Genomic DNA, 12,266 nt, shown 5'->3' with positions numbered 1-12,266 from the left:
ATCTCAGAAGGTATAAACGTTGTTCTCTGCTCTATTTTAATAAAAGTTTTAATACCCATACCAGCCATATTGAGATACATTTTTACTTCAAATGGGTTTCTCATCATGACGAATTTACTTTCTATTCGGATATGTAATAGAACTTTTTAAGAATGATTCATCTTTTATGTTGTTTAAAGTCACCTTTAGCAAAAAAGACAACAAAATACTTTGCGAATTGAAACTCCACCCACACTTTGGAAAATGAAAGGGTTTCATTATAACAATAATTTGAACAGAGAGTTTGAAATTTATGAAAGATGAAAATCAGTTTAACATTTAGATATTTTTCAACTTTGAATAATATATGTCAATAATCTGGTATTATTTGTCTGTCAAATATTCAAGAATCGGACAAGAGCGTGATATATCAAAATCTAGCTTCAATACCAATATTTTTAAATCGAATATCTAAATTGTGTAAACGGCGCTCCAGAAGTAGGGGTTCGGCCGATCGCCACGTTGGTTTTATGTGTGTATTACACGTTGGAAGATAAACAGTTTCTCAAAAGAAAAAGAAAAAAAAAAGTATATACATTTATGAAGTGATTAAGTTAATTGCCGTATTAGGGTTAGACTTTTGAGTTTAAACAGGCATTAAGAAGAAACCTGCATAGTTGAATATATGCTTTACCTTCAAAATGTGTCGTGTAAATAGTTTAACTCGTGTAAGCCCATTGATTTTGTTTTATTTACTAATTATCATAATACTAGTATGTCAAACAATTGGAAGCGTGGGTGCAGTCGAGCTTACCTTTGAACTACCAGATAATGCCAAGCAGTGTTTTCACGAAGAGATACCTGAAGGAACTTTATCAACAGTAGAATTTCAGGTACATTATATGTAAATTTTGCTTTTACTGTTATTAGCCTTTTAAATGGTCTTATTTCCTCGATTGCCAACAAATTTTGAAAAAGCCAACTAGCCCAAATGTACAGACGAAATATAATTTTTCACAAATTGAGCTAACCATATTAAGTTAACTGGATTCTACTTTTTAATTATGCGAAATATTGAAATCGTGACTTTGAATATGCATTTAATATCTTACTAAAACAATAACTTATATAAAGCATATACTTAAATGCTGTGTCTAAATATTCAAACTTAGAATGGTAGATTTAGGAGAATTTTTACATCAGGTCAGCTTATTTGTAGTCTCCATTCTGGCCCCTGAATCAAATGATTGAAACATAATGGGTAAGTTAGTCTCGGCTAATGAGAAGTTAATCTATGCTTGTGCATGAATTTAAAAGAATGAGTATAATTTAAACATTTATAGAGGTAAAATTCACAATGGATGAGGTCATAATGCTGGCTTATTCACCTGAAAACCCAATATTACATAAACATACTGTGACTATGCTCTTTATATATTTAAATTTTAAGAATTAAGTGAAAGCTGATATTCATATAAGGTAAAGGAGTTAGATCGTATTAATTTTAGTTTTTTGGTCTTTTTAGGAAAGAGTCTCGTATCACGGCAAAATTCTCACAAAAAAACTTAATGCATTCATGACACCCAGAAAGGTGAAAAAAAATCAATCCAAACCCTTATAATAAAAGAATAACTGACATCATTCCAGAAAGCCTCAATTTCTTCTAACATGGTCACTACTACCTGGTAGCATGAGTGATTTCAACATCTGTCCCAAGATCCTTTTTTCATACTGTTTAGAAACTTATCTTGCACTTACTACAACTGAATGTCATTTGTCAAATATTCCCCCATCTAACTCAGAATTCTCTATTAGAAATACTCTGGAGTGTAATGTCATCTACATACTTTACTAATATGCTGATAATGCCCCTATCAAGAGAATTAATGTATACAACAAAAACAATCCACCAGTAACAAAACCTAGTTTAACACAAGATTTAAGAGACAACAAGAGGTCTCTTGGACCATTCAATCTATTATGTACATTTGATTAGAAAAACAACAAAAATTCAAATTGAGACCTGATATTTAAGTGTTTATCAAGCCTTCCCCTTAAGCTTCCTCAAATATATTTGACTCCATATAGTCTGATTTACTAATTTTTCCCAACCTCCACTAATGTGAATTTCTTCAACTAATAATTTGTTACACAGCTACTTAAAAGCTTTTTGGAAAACTAAGTATATCAAGTTCACACCCTTTCCATCATCCAAATATTATGTTAAACCCTCAAAAACATTACAGGCTATTAAGGGTAAATTTCCTTTTACTGGATTCATGCGTTTCTTGTTTTTTTGTGATATTATATCTCTGCAAATGGCTATGTTAAGCTGTAAGGTACTTTAATGACTTATATACTGTGTTTCAATTATAGGTTCCCTGTTTGAAAGTAGGAATATTCTTTGTCCAAAATAGGTTTATAAATTTACTAGTTACTTTTGTACATTGTCTTACAAAAGTACATTTTGTTCTGTATTATTTATTTCCATATGTGAAAAATTAACCCACAAGATGCAAATTCAGCACAACAAAATTATAAATATTTATCCTATTGGTTCTTAAAGAACCTCATAAACTTCATTAAGATCACTTTTTAACCCTTGAAATCATCCAGTTAACCCTAATTATCTGTAGGAAATACTATTTCATCTTACCCTGCTGCAAGAAAAAGGATATTAATATAGCATGTGGACAACAAATGATCATTTGATTCTCTGTTGCTCTCCTTGTGCACTCCCTCTTTGTTCAACTGTAACTCATCATTATATCTGCCCTCTACTTCTACCAGTGGCAATGCATTCCAAAAGCCAGTCACACACTTAGAATAATAAAACTATCTAATTAGAGTGTAACCTGTCCTTTCCAAATCTCTTATCCTGTTGTTTCCAGAATAGTTTGCAACAAATCTGAGGCTTTCATTTTCTTAATCCTCTGGATGTTTTTATTTAATAAGATATGGTCCAGCATGGCCAGGTGGTTAGGGTGCTTGACTTGTAATCTGAGGTTCATGGGTTTGAATCCCCATGACACCAAACATGCTCGCCCTTTCAGTCATGGAGACATTATAATCTTATGGTCAATCCCATTATTCATTGGTAAAAGAGTAGCCCAAGAGTTGCCAGTGAGTAATGGCGACTGGCTGCCTTCCCCTCTAGTCTTACACTGCTAAATTAGGGATAACTAGCACAGATAGCTCTTGTTTAGCTTTGTGCAAAATTAAAAAAAAAAAGATCACCTCTTACCCCTCTTTTCTCAATGGAATACAAGTTAAAAGATGTTAACCTGTCCCTGTAAAATAATCCTTTCATTACTACTCTTACTAACTCTCCTTTGAACTTTTTCCAATTAATTATCCTTTCTGAAATAGAGAGACCAAATTTTTGCACAATATTACAAGTTAAACCTTAATAATAATATGTGTAGAAAGGTTAGAAAGTATATTTTAAAATTCTTTTAGCTTTACTACATAGCTGAAGTATTTTGACATAGTGGTGAAAAAACCAGCATGTCGTTGAGTTGGTTTCCATCTTTATAACATGTCATCCAGATTTGGATAATCCAAGTTCATTAACTTGGTGAATTTACAATAAAGATCAGTTTGTCAAATTTGTCCAGCTTACCAGTTGATCCAAGTCATTCTGTGGTACTCAAAATCCTCAGTATATCTAGAAATAGATAAGAGTCTAGTGTTATCACAAACCCTTGCTAATTTGTTAATTACCAGCAGAAATTCCTGTCCAGAGGGAAAGTAAAACTTCTACTTCCTGCAGAAGGCTACTGGTCCTTCTGTCTTTTCTGGAATTATCTGACAGTTCTACAATAATTTACTCATTTGATACTCAGTAATGTTCACCATCCATGAGGGAAAAGGGTTTTATTGAAATTTTAGTTTTAAAATGATCTATCATGGCAGCTGTCATCAAAAAGCCAATTTTATTGAAGTATTTATTTGTAGATCCACTTATCAATGAAAGTTTTCACTTTTCTATTGTATCACTCATGTTTTCTTAAGTGCGTTCTTGATTCTTATATATTTTAAACTTACTCCTTTTGCTTGTAATTTTTAGTGGTTTCAGATGAAACTTGCTCCTCTTGTTTGTAATTTCTATTGGTTAAATCTGAAACCTGCTCCTCTTGTTTGTAATTTCTGTTGGTTAAATCTGGATCTTCTCATTTTCGTAAGTTTTATTATTAAATCTGGAAGTTAGTCTTTTTGTGTGAAATTTCAAATTTTTTTATTTGTTGCTCAGCCATACAAATATTACCTCGCTATACAAATATTACTTAGCTATGACTGGTGGTGATTGGTGTAGTAGTTTCTGAGATTCGAGGTTTGGATGTGTACGTCACAAGTTCTGTTATAATTATTAACGAAAGTAACAAAAAGACCTAACACAGATTTTTAAAGTATTCCACTAGTAATGAGTGTCCATCTATTGGTCTTCGTTATTAAAAGTATTCCACTAGTAATGAGTGTCCATGTATTGGTCTTCGTTATTAAAAGTATTCCACTAGTAATGAGTGTCCATCTATTGGTCTTCGTTATTAAAAGTATTCCACTAGTAATGAGTGTCCATCTATTGGTCTTCGTTATTAAAAGTATTCCACTAGTAATGAGTGTCCATGTATTGGTCTTCGTTATTAAAAGTATTCCACTAGTAATGAGTGTCCATGTATTGGTCTTCATTATTAAAAGTATTCCACTAGTAATGAGTGTCCATCTATTGGTCTTCGTTATTAAAAGTATTCCACTAGTAATGAGTGTCCATGTATTGGTCTTCGTTATTAAAAGTATTCCACTAGTAATGAGTGTCCATGTATTGGTCTTCATTATTAAAAGTATTCCACTAGTAATGAGTGTCCATCTATTGGTCTTCATTATTAAAAGTATTCCACTAGTAATGAGTGTCCATGTATTGGTCTTCGTTATTAAAAGTATTCCACTAGTAATGAGTATCCATCTATTGGTCTTCGTTATTAAAAGTATTCCACTAGTAATGAGTGTCCATGTATTGGTCTTCATTATTAAAAGTATTCCACTAGTAATGAGTATCCATCTATTGGTCTTCGTTATTAAAAGTATTCCACTAGTAATGAGTGTCCATCTATTGGTCTTCGTTATTAAAAGTATTCCACTAGTAATGAGTGTCCATGTATTGGTCTTCGTTATTAAAAGTATTCCACTAGTAATGAGTGTCCATCTATTGGTCTTCGTTATTAACAACTGTTTGCTTTCTCTCATCCAACTACCCTAAAATTCAATTAACTAGTCTTTCACCAACCTTTTATGTTATGATTTACTTAACTACTTCTTGTATAGCACATTATCAGAAGCTTTTGACAATCTAAGTACACCAACTCCACGCTGTTTTCATCATCAGGATAACAATATTGGCTTTTTGTTTTTATTGTGATAAATAGGTAGGTAAAAACAAATGAAAGTTTTATCAAAAAATAGAATTGAGTTTGTTGGCTACTCATAGAACTACAATAAGAAATATTCAAAATAAATGTTACCATAAAAGTACACAAACAAGTAAAGTGATACTAATTGGGTAGATTTTAAAATGATTTTCAATCTCTACTTGGCCTGGCATGGCCAGGTGGTTTTGGTTTTTAATAATAAATTTCTGTAAAGTGTGTACTGCTTGTATGTAATGAGGAATGAATAAATTATGTAACTAGGAGCAGCAGGTGTAAATATGTTGGAAAACAAAGGATTCTATCACAAATTCATAAATTTGTTATGCCTGACAATATTTTGGAAGAAACCTGAATATGTATATTTATTAGAATGTATGTATTTTGATTCAAACAGGTTGTAACAGGTGGAAACTATGATGTGGACATGAGCCTAGAAGCTCCAAATCGCCAGATTCTGTACAAGGGAATCAAAAAACAATTTGACAGCTTTACGTGGACAGCTGCTCAGTCAGGTACATATACTGTATGCTTCAGTAATGAGTTTTCTACCTTCAGTCACAAGCTGGTATACATGGACTTTCAAGTGGGAGAGGAAAAACCACTTCCAGGAGTAGGTGAACATTTATCAGCTATGACCAAGGTATGGTGTTTACATAGTGAGAAATATAATTATAAATGAAATTCAAGACGTTCTATAAATTTCTGTAAAATGCTGCTTATGTTTACAACATTAAATGTATCATCTCATCTTGTTATCTTCAGAATGTCGCACAGACAAATTACTCTATCAGCACATTCATAATAACCTTGAAAACCTCAATAAGGTCACCTCATGCTCTTCTTCTCATAAAATAAAATAATGAGTAGCTACCATCTGAACATTTTCCAGTAATTCATAATCGTTTTCTACTAATGAGACCAAAACTGTACTTAGTATTCCATTAGAAACCTACTTTTTTTAAAAAACCTTTTAATCAGTATGTCTGTAAATACCCTCTTAAAGTTTTATTGGCTTTACTGCTAGGAACAGAGCACTGATTTAGTGGTTAAAGTGACTTATCCACCACTGTGTCAAGATCCTCATGCTCTTGAGTTGGTTCTCATTTGCAATATACCCTCTCATTACTTTGCTTTTATTATAATTGAAGGGTATTTTCTAAATATTTGTCAAACTTGCAATATGAATCTTTTTGTTTTGGAATACCTCAACATCTCTACATACAGCTTGAAATACTCAAGAATTTCATGTCATCAGTGTAGTTTACTAATTACGCTACAAAAATATCATTAATACTGCTCTACAATCCAATTAACTTGTTTTTCCCCAACCCCTACTAATTGTATTTTGTTAATGTTTCATGTGGTATATTATCAAAAATTTTTGAAAATCATCCATATAAGTAATGTTCTTGAAAAGAGATAACACTTAAGTAAAGTAAAATTTCTCTTTGGTAAATCCATGTACACTTTTATTTATAATATAGTTTTGAATTTTCTTTTGTAAAGCTACTTCTAACACAGTATTTTACCCCTTCTTACATAAACAGCTATTCTAGTTCAGTGCTTCCCTCTCTATGCAAACATTTTCCCACATGACACAAACCTTGAACTTAGATAAACATTAAGATAAGCATGCATATCACCATGCAACATGTGCTCTTATCTCACATTCTTTTTTAAGTATTGTATAAAATGGAGATATTACCTGTTTTAAGTACTACCTTACCTATATTGCTCTTCCCTCAACAATATGCCCTCTGACCTCCTCTCCTCAATAGCTATCTTAACCTTCATTTGACCTCTAGGCACTGTTAAACTGTCATTTGCCCTCTATGAACTGTTAAACTGTTTAAAAGTACATGGCCTGGTGGGTAAGGCACTCGACTTGTAATCCAAAGGTAGCGGGTTTAAATCCACATCACACCAAATATGCTCGCCCTTTCAGCCTTGGGGTTGTTATAATCTTATGGTCAATTCCACTATTCGTTTGTAAAAGAGTAGCCCAAGGAAATCAGGAAATCTGTGGCAAATTTTTCATTGTATATTTCTCACTCCCCATAGAGATATCCACGTTCAAGGAGGTTGTTTGAGCTCGTGTATAGATCTAATTTCCACATTCGCTTATTTATCATTCATGTCTTCTCTGGTCAGTGCTGTGTCACTTCAGTTTCACACTTTAGTCTATAACTTGCATTTAGAGTTTGTTTCTTGCATTAGTTTGGTTTAATATTTTCTGGTTTTTCTGTAAATGTTATTTAATTATAAGTTGTATTTTTACTACTAGTCACAACTAATTGGGAATAAGTTTAGAATGTTTATGTTAACTGGGGACCTTTTTCTTCCCATGTTTTTAGGGTGAGTTGTTTTTTTTTTTGTCTTCTGTCTTAGTTTCTTTGAGTCGACTTCTACGTTCTTTGTTTGAGAGCCATTTATCTTGTCAGTCCTTATAGTGGTTGTGTACTTTAGGTGTTACTTATTGTTTTATGTTTCAGATTGTTTCTTAGTATTTCTTTGAAGCTCTTTGTAGGCTACACATTTTAAAGTATTTATTAGTGAATTATTTCTGTCTTCAATTTATTTAAGATGTATGTCTTTTTTGCTACATTTCATAACATTTCTGTTCTTTTTCTAGATTCTCTGTGAGGGTTTCTGACTTTCATATTGCTCCCTGTCTACACAGATCTCTTTAACTCCTTTTTGGGTTTGTACCTTATCCAATCTGTTTATGTTTCATTTCAGAATGGAGCTATCTAATGTGTAGAGCCCATTCAGCAAATAATTTCCTCTCCTCCTCCTTTATCTCTCTCTCTATATATATATGGATTTAATGTCCCTTTCTTGATCTTTCATGATGTATACATATCAGCAGTTGCCTCACTTTACAATGGAATCCTGCATCTCACTCATGGGTTTTTATGTCCCAATGCAACATTCTTTTCTTCAGCTATGTATGTGGAGTGGTATGCTTTGGCACATCATCTTCACCCAAAGAGTCTTCAAACTGAAATTCCATGGATGACAGGCTTTTGATCATCTCTTCCTGTGCCTGGTCAGTTATTCACACCCACTTCCTTCTTTAAGAGGCTTCTTTTGTGGGTTTCTTTTCTGGTTTGGAGAAGTGTTTTACTACCCCTTCACAGTATGTTATTTATTTGGGGGTTCTCTTCATTCCCTTTTTTAGTGAAGCCCAGCCTTCTCCACTTTGTATCTAGGATATTGAGCAAACAGTCATGTTTGCCATCCCTTATCCTTTTCTCTTTCTATCCATGATGTTCCTTCTCTTTTCAGGATGTGATTTTTCTTGCATTCCCTTCCTCAGATTCTTTCCAAACACTGAAACTTCCCTCACAATCCCTTGGATCATCTCATTCTCCTCAAATCTTCTGTTTTTGGGTCAGTGGTCAGTGAAGAAGGCTACTCTATATTTCCATATTTTCGTACCTTGGCATTTCATTGGTCTCTATATCCTTACCTCCTTTTTCTGCAGGGGAGAATGGTTTGGGTTCTTTCTGCAATTCCACTATTGTCAACTTCATCACCTTTAAACAAGGAACCACATACCAATCTCTGTCTGATCAGACTGGATTTTGTATATTGGACCAATGACCATAGCATGACTATTATGATGGTTCCCTGAGTTCTTATTCTTTGTGCAGATCTCTTCTCATGTCCCCACCAGGTTTTTCGTAGTGTGGTCTCTTCATCCATGTTTTTCTGTGAATGTATTCCCTACAGGGAAAACTGCTTATTTGTGTGCATTTCCATTTCACTGGTGTGCCACAGTTTCTTCCTTTCAGTCTTCACCTATATGCTTACTGTTCAATTTGACTCATCTTCTGGGTATTTTCCCATATTCAGACCAAACGTTGTGTTCTGCTTGTTTTTCTGTATTAGCCACCCAGATGTGGTTCCCTCTGCTCTTATTCTTACTGGAGCAACACACCTTGTTCTTTTCTCTGTCCTATCTGCTCTTTAATCATCCCTGATCTGACATTTTTCCATTCAGGGATCTCCATGTTCCTTTTTTCTTAGTGACTTATTTGATCACATGTTTTGGCTCAGGGGCTTGCCCCTATATGCCCTTTGTTTTCTGTTCTGTTGGTTGCTCTGCATTGGGCAGTTCTGACATATTTCCCTCTGCCTTAGCCCTTCATGGAGCAGCAGATCCTGCCTCTTTCTCTGTCCTGTACCCTCCTCTGTCCACTGCAGTCAGTTATTTTTCATTCCAACATAACCATACTGAATCCTAAACTCGGATACTCATTCCTTGTGTCTCATCCTTCATTGCCTATGTCTTTCACCCTTCCTCTTTGTCTATGTATCAGAAACCCAAGTCTTGTTTCAGTCTCTGGTCCTATCTCCTAGGGTTCCTGTCCATTATATACTTCTATTTCTCAAATGTTCCAGCTATTCGTCAGCTTGTTTGTTCAGGGATTTGTCTATTTCCAGTATTGCTTATTACAGAGCTGCCCTCGTTGTTCCAGTTTACTAACAATAAATCTTGTCCCACAGCCTTTAAAATTTTAGTTTCTAATTTCCATAAAGTTAGTTATCATTTCCTTTCATCCCAACATGTAGCAGAACATGGAACCTAATTATGTAATTGTCACTCTTTTCTTACATTTCCTTACTTTAATTCTTGCAGTCATATCCTCATTAGTGGTTAACAGTAAAACTTAAATATCATCTCTCTCACTGTTTGATCCCAATCAACCCTAGGTCTTATTTTAGTTGCTTTTGGTTTATAGGATCATCTTAAAGGTTGTGTTTTTGCTATTTCAGATGGAATCTTCAAGTGTACAAGTTCATGAAAATTTAAACACGATTATTGACTACCAGACGCATCATCGTTTGCGAGAAGCACAAGGTCGGAAGTTTGCAGAAGACCTGAACTCTAAAGTATTGTACTGGTCTGTAGGGGAAACCTTGGCCATTCTAGTTATAGGCATTGGCCAGATTGTCATTTTGAAGAATTTTTTTACTGAGAAAAAGACTGTTAGCAAATCTTGAAATTCTTTTTAAGATATCTGATTGAGTTATTGTAAAACTAAAATAAGGCTTATTGCCTTGCATGTTTTTTAATGTTCATTTGAAGTGAAGACTGGGGTTTGGGACAAAAGTGTTTGTCTTTGGTTATAGTGAGGCCATTGCTGTAAATGCCATTTTAGATGTTGAGACTGCAAAATATCTTTGAGTCAACATGTTGAAATTTATATGTGAAATTATTATTGTTTAAGTAATATTGGTCATGCTATTATCTTATAATTAGCTCTTTTTTATTATGCCACCCATCTACAAATAAAAATGCAACCATCTAATGTTGAGTGTTTTTTAGATTTAGAATAAGGTCTCTGTTATTTATCCTTTTTATTTAGTTAAACTTATAATTTTCTGTATGACAGAACATTTAAATATTTAAAATAATTGCAACCAGTTGTTTATATACAACGGAGAATCAAGTTGTGATGCGCTGTGATGCTAGAATCTTAAGTTCAGATTTACAATAATCTACAGATAGTGAATGAGTGCCAGGCTACATATTATAACAATTAATAAGAGAAAAGTAATCTTTATATGAAAACTTGGAAGTTCTCAGGCAAGTTATTTTTTGTTTTCCTTTTTTGTAGCATTAGGTTATTTTGTAGTTTTTCAATGTGAAAGTTGGGGGTATCTTTCTCTCACAGAGGTTGTATCAATTTGAAAAATGTTAAACTAGTATTATAATTTAAGGGTAATGTATGTTAACAGATTCGTGTTAACTGTTTGCTCTTGAAATAAACAAGACTTAATATAACTTTTGTTGTTATTAGTAACTGGTTCTGGGAATTCACTTGAATTAAAATATTTATGAAGCATTGAACACCAATCATCTTTCTGAATTTCCATTGTATCTGATCATACATCCAAATTAACTACATTTAAAAAACTTCAAGTTTATTTAAGGCCATCACTTAATTCTGTCAAGTTTTGTAGCAAAAGTAAAGGTCAGTTTACTAACTAAAACAACACCCAGCATGGCCATGTGGTTAAAACACACTACTCGTAATCCAAGTGTTGTGGGTTAAAATCCCTGTCACACCAAACTTGCTCACCCTTTCAGCCATTTGAGCATTATAATTTGACTCTTAATCCCACTATTCTTTGGTAGAAGAGTATCTCAAGAGTTGGCAGTGGGTAGTGATGACTAGCTGCCTTTCCTCTAGTCTTACACATCTAGATTAGGGACGGCTAGTGCAGATAGCCCTTGTGTAGCTTTGTGCAAAATTGAAAAACAAACAAACTAATTGACATATTAAACTTAACAGTTTTTCATGTAAAATCAAATCAATTACATCTTTAAATGTTAGATTTAGTAATTAAATTTTAGTTACTGGATCTATTGATATAATCAATATCCTGTTCAGATTAGCCAGTTTTCTTTTTTGGTTCTATTGAACTGTTTACAATTGTCATCTATTGTAGTTCTTTTAAAACAAGAAAATAATTTCCTTAACTTATCAAACAAAAAAAGTCCCCTGGTAGCTCATTTTGTTTCTTTGTGTGTTACAACAACCAAATAAAACCATACAAAAATTATGATCTTTTTTTTTTATTCAGCAAAACCTCAGAAATTATGCATACAATTAACCTCATTAAATCACAGGTGAAAAAAAAATGGTTTGTTTTCTGTGTTAGTTACTTTAATCAGCATACAATTAACCTCATTAAATCACAGGTGAAAAAAAATGGTTTGTTTTCTGTGTTAGTTACTTTAATCAGCATACAATTAACCTCATTAAATCACAGGTGAAAAAAAATGGTTTGTTTTCTGCATTAGTTACTTTAATCAGCATACAATTAACCTCATTAAATCACAGGTGA

The 12,266-nt window shown here is 33.3% G+C and overlaps 1 protein-coding gene across 1 annotated transcript; it reads left to right on the top strand.

Annotated features, from left to right (window-relative positions):
- Positions 1–480: 480 nt before the first annotated feature.
- Positions 481–11,199, top strand: LOC143239555 (transmembrane emp24 domain-containing protein 7-like). The gene is made up of 3 exons (XM_076480739.1): positions 481–872; positions 5,800–6,045; positions 10,188–11,199. The coding sequence occupies exons 1-3, from the start codon at positions 681–683 to the stop codon at positions 10,413–10,415; spliced, it is 666 nt and encodes a 221-aa protein (XP_076336854.1). The 5' UTR covers positions 481–680; the 3' UTR covers positions 10,416–11,199.
- The last annotated feature ends 1,067 nt before the right edge of the window (positions 11,200–12,266 follow it).

Source organism: Tachypleus tridentatus, chromosome 2 (assembly GCF_004210375.1).
Source record: "Tachypleus tridentatus isolate NWPU-2018 chromosome 2, ASM421037v1, whole genome shotgun sequence".
NCBI lineage: Eukaryota > Metazoa > Arthropoda > Merostomata > Xiphosura > Limulidae > Tachypleus > Tachypleus tridentatus.
The sequence above is the reverse complement of the archived record's forward strand: the minus strand, read 5'-3'. Positions and strand labels throughout refer to the sequence as shown.

Bases quoted from the DNA above. Each gene is read 5' to 3' on its own strand.
- LOC143239555 (XM_076480739.1), top strand. From the start codon at position 681: ATGTGTCGTGTAAATAGTTTAACTCGTGTAAGCCCATTGATTTTGTTT. The intron at 873-5,799 runs GTACATTATATG...TGATTCAAACAG, and splicing joins TATCAACAGTAGAATTTCAG to GTTGTAACAGGTGGAAACTA. The intron at 6,046-10,187 runs GTATGGTGTTTA...TTGCTATTTCAG, and splicing joins ATTTATCAGCTATGACCAAG to ATGGAATCTTCAAGTGTACA.